General features: G+C 35.2%; 1 protein-coding gene across 1 annotated transcript; it reads right to left on the bottom strand.

Annotated features, from left to right (window-relative positions):
- Positions 1–359: 359 nt before the first annotated feature.
- On the bottom strand, positions 360–2,241 carry LOC145043582 (cell wall integrity/stress response component-like protein). Its single transcript, XM_078992280.1, has one exon. It carries the CDS (start codon positions 2,039–2,041, stop codon positions 659–661), a length of 1,383 nt encoding a protein of 460 aa, XP_078848406.1. The 5' UTR covers positions 2,042–2,241; the 3' UTR covers positions 360–658.
- Between the last annotated feature and the right edge of the window lie 6,233 nt (positions 2,242–8,474).

The raw sequence follows: 8,474 nt of genomic DNA, 5'->3' as shown, positions 1-8,474 counted from the left end.
AGCAAAAACACCCCATTTTAGGATACCCAATTTCTAACAACCGACACTAAAAACGGCTCATGTTATTGGTTTTAGTTTGTATGCCGATTATTTTATCTCTTATTTATCTTTTTCTCCGGATCCAATTTTGGTATGGATATTCGATGAAAAAAAAAATCCAATAACATATGTTTGCGCATAGTTCTAAAATGTGATTAGTCAAATACTCTAAGATGTCAAAATCTACAAAGTTATGTACAAAAAATGTTATCTAAAACCATACAAAATAATAAGTTAAAAATTTTACATAAGTAGTTGCTCAATCATAGCACACTTGCTACCTTAGATTCGAACACTCACCATCAACCCACAATCAAATATCACACTAATCGACAAATTAAAATAATATTTCTTTTAAATAACAATATTTTTGTTGACAAATTATCATTACAATTTATTGCTCTATTATTTAATTCCAATAAACCCCACAAATTTCAAGACACCACAAAAACCAATAAAATCTAAAACGCGGACATATTTTTCCGCTCATAGTTTAAGGGAAAAAAAAGACGTTTGCTACCTATAATTTTGTAAAAAAAACTTTTAAACGACTTCAAAAACAATAAAATATAGAAAAAAAAAACATTAAAAATAAATAAATTCTAGAAAAGTAAATCGATCAACTCTTTTTGCCTTCCTCGCTGCCATCAACCACGTACGCTTTCTTCCTCCTCTCCGCTGTACCCAATAAACAAATCAAAAGAAAACACGTGGCATAAACAGCGTGAACCTTCCAGCTAGTCTTCGGTGGTTGCCGGAGCACCGCCCTATGGAACACCGTCATGTAATAATGAAGCCCAACAGCGAACCCCACAAACGTCTGGCCAAGACCCAGTAATTTCGACACCATGCCCGATTCCGTTGAAAAAACAAGCACAAGGTACATCAAGAGAACCAAAAGGTACAACACATATGCGAGAGTTTGCAACACCTGAATGCATATGTAAGTCGACTGCGAAGTCGCGTAGAAAAACTTCAATGGCTCAAGGCCAGTGACGAGTGAAGAGAGTGAGAGTATTGAGAAGTAGATCGCGAGGTAGATTTGGATGAAGATTATGAGTTTTTGAAGTGAGAAATAGGCTTTGATTCGGTTGAAGATGAGGGAGACGAGAAGAAATGGGATTAAAATGAATGCAAATGAGATAACGGAAGCAACCATGGGAGCATATTTCTTCCCTACAATGGGATTAAACCCTTTGGAGAGTTGCTTATTGGCTTTGTTTAGATAAGCTTTTGAAGTCGTTGAAATCACTTCTAAATCCGGGAGTAATGTCTCTTGAAATCTTGAAGGCAGATCTCGGAATTCTGAAACGAAATCGTCTTCATCATCTTCTCGGTAAGTCAAACCACCGACTGGTTTCGTTGACTTGGTCTTTTTCTCTGTTGTGTTGGGCTTATTCTTTTTCACTGGATCTATCGATTTTTGGCTCAAAAGGGACGTGGGTTTTGTTGTTTTCGAAACGGGTTTTGTCGAGTTTGTAGTTTTGGAAACGGGTTTTGTGGAATTTGCAGTTTTGGAAGTGGGTTTTGTGGAATTCGTAGCTTTGGAAGTGAGTTTTGTGGAATTCGAAGATTTTAATATCGAATTCAATGGTTTAGAGGTGGGTTTTGTAAGATTCAAAGGTTTTGAAGTCGAATTAAGCTTCTTCACAATAGGTTTCTCTTGAAGTTTAGTAGCTTTGGTCGAGTTTTTATTGGAGGTTAGCTTGGTAACAATGGCAGCACCGGTGACGGCGGCGGCGGAGGCGGAGGTGGGTTTGATGAGCTTGGTCTTGTTTTTGTTTACGGTGGTTGTACTAGACGCAGAAGAACTTGTATCTGAACCGGTCTTCTTCTTGAGAGGCAGCTGAACCCCATTTGAGTCTTCTTGTTTCTGTATTTTTTCTAACAAAGCTCTCCGAGTAGGAGGTTGAAGAGTAGAGGAAGAAGGTACAAGTATTAAAGCGAATAGAACAAGCAAAAAGAGTACCTTTGTACACCTTTGGACATGGAGCGGAGCCATGTCTGGATTCCGAAGACTAATCAGTCAGATTGGGAATTGGATCTGGAGATTAATAAAGAGAGACGGTGGCATGTGGAGGAAGGGTGTCGGTGGTGAGTGAGAATGAGAGTGTGAGTGTGAAATTGAGAAAGATGGGGATGGGATAGATACCGCTTTTAATGAGATTTAGATTCACATGGTGGTGCGGTTGCCTAATTACAATATGTCATCTTCATCATGTAGAAATTAAATTCATAGCTTGTGCATGTAGGTCAAAAAACCATGTTTATGTAAGTGGTTATTGTGACTTTGAGTTAAGAATATATACTAGGGTCCCTATGTATTATAGATTTATTAACTAATTGTCATTTGGTAATAAAAAATTTTCAACATTTTCTTGAACTTATAAAGATGAACTCATGTATTAACTTGGTCTAACAAAAGAGGAATTTAGTAAACTCTTAAGGTTTTAATTTATTTCTTGGTAATGAAATATTTATATTCTAATAAATAATAGTTTTCTATTTTTTTTGTGACGTGTAATCCGGTTTCTAATTAATATCATGTCACTTGTTAAGGTATTGATCTTTATTTTAAATTTTAAAATTTTAAAATTTTATTTAATTACATTAAATTAATAATATTATAATACAATTAATATAAATTATGAGAGATATAATTTCACGTATTTATTTAAATCAACGAGTATAATTTTATATAACTAAAAAAAGCACTTAACTAATAATTTATTTAAAATAATTGAATAATAATTTTGAATTTTTATTATGAAAGTTTAATTAATTTTATAATCATAGTTTTCGCGGATTATAAACTAGTATTTATTTATAATAATTCAAGATCCTCAACAAACTAAGAGCATCTTCAATTGTGATTTTTTTATAAATTATTACTATTTGTTTAAATAGTCAAATAAATTAAACACTATTGGAGTGCATGACTTTTTTTTTTTATTGACGCCTCAATATATATTATTGAGTGATCAATCTAGTTTAAAGGTTTAAACAAATCACTCCCTTTCTCTTTAAAGATATTTTATTTTCTACTTTTGATTATTTTGATTTATTTATTATTTATCTAAAATTTATAGATAAACAAATATATAATATATAAATATAAGTTATAGTAATATATATATCGTTTGTACGTGAATGAATGTTTATATTAAAATATAATGTGTTTAAAATATGATTAGTTAAACGAGGAGGGGGGGGGGGGGGGTTGTTATATAATATTTTAAATAAATAAGGATAAAGTAGTTAGATTACAAAAAAAAAGTCATAAAAAAGTTGAACCATTGGAGAAACATTTTAATTAGAGATCAATAAAAATAAAATAATGAAGTGACAATATTTTTGACTTATGATATAGGTTTACCATTGGAGATGCTCTAAGCTCATAATGCTTTGTGGGAGCTTTTTTTCTTTTGCAAGCATTAATGTTTTGCTCATTTCCAATATAACGTTATATACACACAATAATCATACTTTTATTCGCTTAAGGCTCATGGGGTCATATATTTCTATATATTTAAGGTTGGAAGATTTTATCTTTCGATATTAGTCTGATTATTGTAATGTAGTTGTTGAGGTCCTTCAAATTGTTGGTCAAACGTTATAATTTCAATTCAATTGTGTTTCAGACAACAATTATGTCATTTCCAAGTTGATGCCAATTATTGGTGTTTTACCATCCCTACTGTCATTACTCTATATGTTTAAGATTAGTGTTAACGTAGAAAAAATAAAACATGTAACTTATATTGGTCTCCGAAAAGAAAAAAAAGGGGCCTTCCAAGAAAACATGAAAAAACTCATAATGCTACAAAGAATGTCCACTAAGTAGGGGCGGTTCCACTATGATGTCCATAGTGGCATCGGTAATCACTGTTTTTCGGATGCAATGTATATTTTTTTTGAATTTTTCGTTTTTTCTACAATTTTGTCACTACATGAAAAAAATATCACCGCCAACACCTACTACGAAATCCTGCTTCCACCCCTGCCATTAAGTAGTATTAACATTAAATCCATTGCAAAAACAAGCCACAAGAACAAATAGGTTGTTCTTGTAACGTCCGGTTCTAATATGTATTTAACTTATAATTCATTCTATTTTATAGTGCAACTCGATGAGTTGGGAGCCCCAAACGCGTCGAGTAGAGATCATAAGGGTCGCGTATTTTAAGTGACGTACTCGACGATTTGGGAGGCCTCAACTTGACGAGTAGGCTGGCATATATGAAACCCTAATTTCTGGGGTTCACACCCTATTTAAACACCTTAACCCCAAGGTGTTTGCCTTATTTCCAGCCTCCAAGTCCCTAACCCTAAATCTCGAAACCCTAAAGATATTGTGAGTGATTATGAGCCATTCTAACTGTTTTTACTATATACTTGAAGCCATTGGAAGAAGGAAAAGCTTGAGGACTCAAGAAGGAGCTTATAGATCCAAAATCCTTGCCTCATCTACGACATTTTTCTAGTATAAAGCTTGAACCTTGCCTTGTGATCATTTAGATCTCCATTTTGGAGTTCCTTGCTTGTTTTTGGTACAAATGATATGATTCTTGGGATTTGGACGTCCCAAGTGGAGAACACTTCAGATCTAGAGTCGTGGGGGGTTTTCATAGCATAAAGGTGCCAACTTTTTGGCCATGGAAGTCCCATGCAACCTTTATACCATCATTTTGGCCTTTTGGAGCTTCTAATAGCCATGTATGTAGAAAAAGTTGGGACTTTATGTGATCTTTTTGTCCTTAGAGTCCAAATCTATGACCTCATAGTCTATTTTGTAGTTTTGGTGGTGTTTGGATTAAAAATTTGGCCTTTTTGGGTTAGAGTTTGAGCTTAATCCCTTTAGGAAAGGTATTATAGGGTGTAGATCTGAAGAATAATTATGTAATGCATTAAGAAGAATTAACAGACTGAAGAACTCGATGAGTTCACAGAAGGACTTGACGATTTGTATTTAGGAGTCCCGATTCTGTTGAAAAGGAAGAACTTGGTGAGTTGGAGGAAAACTCGACGAGTTGGATCACAATTTCAGGACTCTATGATCCGTGTTAACTCGGTGAGTTGAAGGGAAAACTTGACGAGTTGAGTCAACTCAGAGCGTTGACTTTGACTTTGACTTGGACCGAAGTTGACCTTTAAGGGGTTATGAGTATGAAAGGGTTGCTTAAGGAAATCTTTTATGTGTAGGGGATTGAGTTGGGTTGATATTCGGAGCCAGGGACTGCTCAACTACTTCCAGTTTTCGAGGTGAGTTACTTTCCCGGTATAGGTGGGTTGAAGGCACCAATATCGACTCACTAGTAGTTGTTTATAGTAGAAATGATTGTCTTTGTGATAATTTTATGGCATGCCACTATCTGTTGAGAGTTATGTGCTTGTATGTTATGTTATTACTGATGGGTTTCGTATACTACAACATCCTATGTTGCACATACAACCTTAAATACATTGGATCTATGTTTTCACTAATTATACATCTAAAGGTTTTTCCAAGGTATTAAGCCTATAACTAGCATGCAATTGTCATATACTCTACAAGATACTAGTTTGGGTAACATACATTTTATGTGGCTTGAAGTCTTGATTAATTTGATGTTGCTAGAAAGACTTTGGCATTTAAGAACTTAGTACCCCAAGTGTTGCACCTCAAATGAAATCACAACTCACCTAGAACAAAGGTGACTCTTAAGAGAGAATTCCATGCACCCAAAAACCTCCATAATTCACTAAGAAATTCATGTAGCGTTTTTAGGTGATGAACTACATATTTATATGTGTAATTTCAAGAGTCATGGTATAACCCAAATCCATACCCATGGGTTTTATGATCCATGGTTCATGTGGCCCAACTCTTTATGTATCCATACAGAAACTTGATCCAACATGGATCATAAGCACAACACATAGAGATATAACTAATTACCATAATTAGTCCCCATAGATTTAAATAGTCTCTTTTGATCACTAAATTAATTTTAAATTAATTCTTGATCAATACTAATTAAAACATATGATTTCATATTAATATAATAGAATATATTAATAAATCATATATAACATTCTCTCAAGAGTCCATCCTAACAAATTTTTCTGATGATATGCAATCCAATTGGACCATACTACTCTCGGGTCGAGTACATATTAATAATAGTTATGGGTAGACATCTAATTCAACAGTCTTCCACTTGGATAATGTCACACCCCAAAACCAAGAACGGCGAAAACGTTCTGGGGGGGGAGGACGTCATGTACAGTATCACAACAATGAAAAGTAGTAAACAAGCAACAACATCATCCATTGCATTAATAATATAATTATTATACAACTATGTTCTATCAAATTATAATAGACACTAAAGCATAAATCAAAATTGTGACAATCGCCAATCTTGAGTCAAGTCAAGTCATCAAGTCAAACCGGTCAACTCGATTAAACCTTGTGTATTAGGGTTTGTGTTATGTTCATACTGTATAACTTGCTATATTAATGGGAAAACATCACTTGGGAAAAGTCTTGTGTTAAAATTTCCTAAGCCTTAGTGCTAATCAATGAACTAAACTGATAAAAACCATGTTGCATACTCATCGGAAGTGTGTGGGATCCTTAATCATGACTTAACGGGGCTCAAGAACCTTGCATTGCGGAGCCAAACACTCACAATTGTCACACATGGAACCTCCCTCAATCGTTTTCGCTCTATCTCTCTCTGTGACAAATCTCTCCCAAATCTCTCCAAGTATGTGAAATCTCTCTATAATATCTCTTTGTATGAGAAATCTCTCCAAGAATTTCAAATCTCTCCAAGTATGTGAAATCTCTCTCAAATATCTCTTTGTATGAGAAATCTCTCCAAGAATGTCAAATGTCTCCCAAATCTCTCCAAATATGTGAAATCTCTCTCAAATATCTCTTTGTATGAGAAATCTCTCCAAGAATGTCAAATCTCTCCAAGTATGTGAAACCTCTCTCAAATATCTCTTTGTATGAGAAATCTCTCCAAGAATGTCAAATCTCTCCCAAATCTCTCCAAGTATGTGAAATCTCTCCCAAATCTCTCTCAAATGTTCCCGTAACTTTTTAGAATCATTCGGGTCATTCCGACCCTTAACCGGGTCAAAAACGGCTCAAAACGGAGTGAAAACGAGTAAAATAGGCTTTAGGAACCGAAACCCTTCTTAGGAACCGAAACCAAGAAGAGAGGCCTCTCGGGCCGAAACTCGCGAGGACAGAGCCTCTGTTCTCGGTCTTTGTCCCTTCTCGGTTCCCATGTCCTTCTCTCGGTCTCTGTCGCCACCTCTCGCCTCTCTGTCGCCTCATCTCTATCGCTCCTCGCTCTCTGTCGCCTCTCCGCTCTTTCTTCTCTTCTCTCGGTCTCTGTTCTCTTCCCTCCTCTCGGTCTCTGTTCTCTCTTCTCTCACCTCTGTCTCTTCTCTTCTCTCAGTCTCTCTTCACCCCTCTCGGTTCCTGCTCAGAAGATCGAAACTCGGCCAGATTTCGGAAATTTGTCACTTTTAGCCCTTTTTTTGATATTTTTAACATTTTAAGCCCGTTTTTCGTGATTTTAAAGCGGGATTTTCTCCAGAAATTATATTTTGACATAATAAACCCTAAATATTCATAATTTAAACATATTTTGATGAAAATCATTATCTAAATAATAAAGATCTAATGGGGGATTTATTTAAGGTGGAGTGTTGACCTTGCCTTAACTTATGTCACAAGCAACCACCCCACACCCACTCTATGACCAGCCATACCTCCCCACCTTACCTAGGTCACTTCAATGTCCCTTACACTAAATTTACACTCATTCCCATGTTTTTAGAGCTGGAACAAACATCCTCTCTCCTCATTTCTCTCATTTGCTCTCATTTCACTAAGTATCAAACACCACTTTTCTCTCAAACTTTTTCCACACCAATTTCGAGATTCAAGGCTGATTTTCAAGTGTTCTGCCACTCTTAGTAAGTATAATTCATCCTCCTTATGATTATTTCACTTCATTCTACTCAAATCATTGATTGCTTACACAAACTCCATAACTATAATGTTAGATGCTCGAAAATCTTCAAGGCATCTCCAAGTGTTCTTGAGTTAAACACTTCCATTCTTCAACAATAATCTATTGAAATCACTTAAGGTGAGTTCATACCCCTACATTTTCATGTTTTCTCAAGTTATCGGAGAGGGGGGGGGGGGAATACAAGTTAAAACGCCAAGAACATAACTAAAATTTTCTAACAACCTTCATCAGAAAAGTTCAACTCCACTCACGGACTGTTTTGGGCATCTTAAACATTTTTTTTTCAAAACTGTACAAGGTGCAAATAGTTCAAGTTTTTAGCTTTAAAATGACTACTTGCACATCTCCATACGATTTTTCTACAATTTATGGTGATTTTTACAAAACTGCCTATCA

Source organism: Lactuca saligna, chromosome 4 (assembly GCF_052625555.1).
Source record: "Lactuca saligna cultivar CGN05327 chromosome 4, ASM5262555v1, whole genome shotgun sequence".
NCBI lineage: Eukaryota > Viridiplantae > Streptophyta > Magnoliopsida > Asterales > Asteraceae > Lactuca > Lactuca saligna.
Note: the sequence above shows the minus strand (reverse complement) of the source record. Positions and strands in the feature narration are given on the sequence as shown.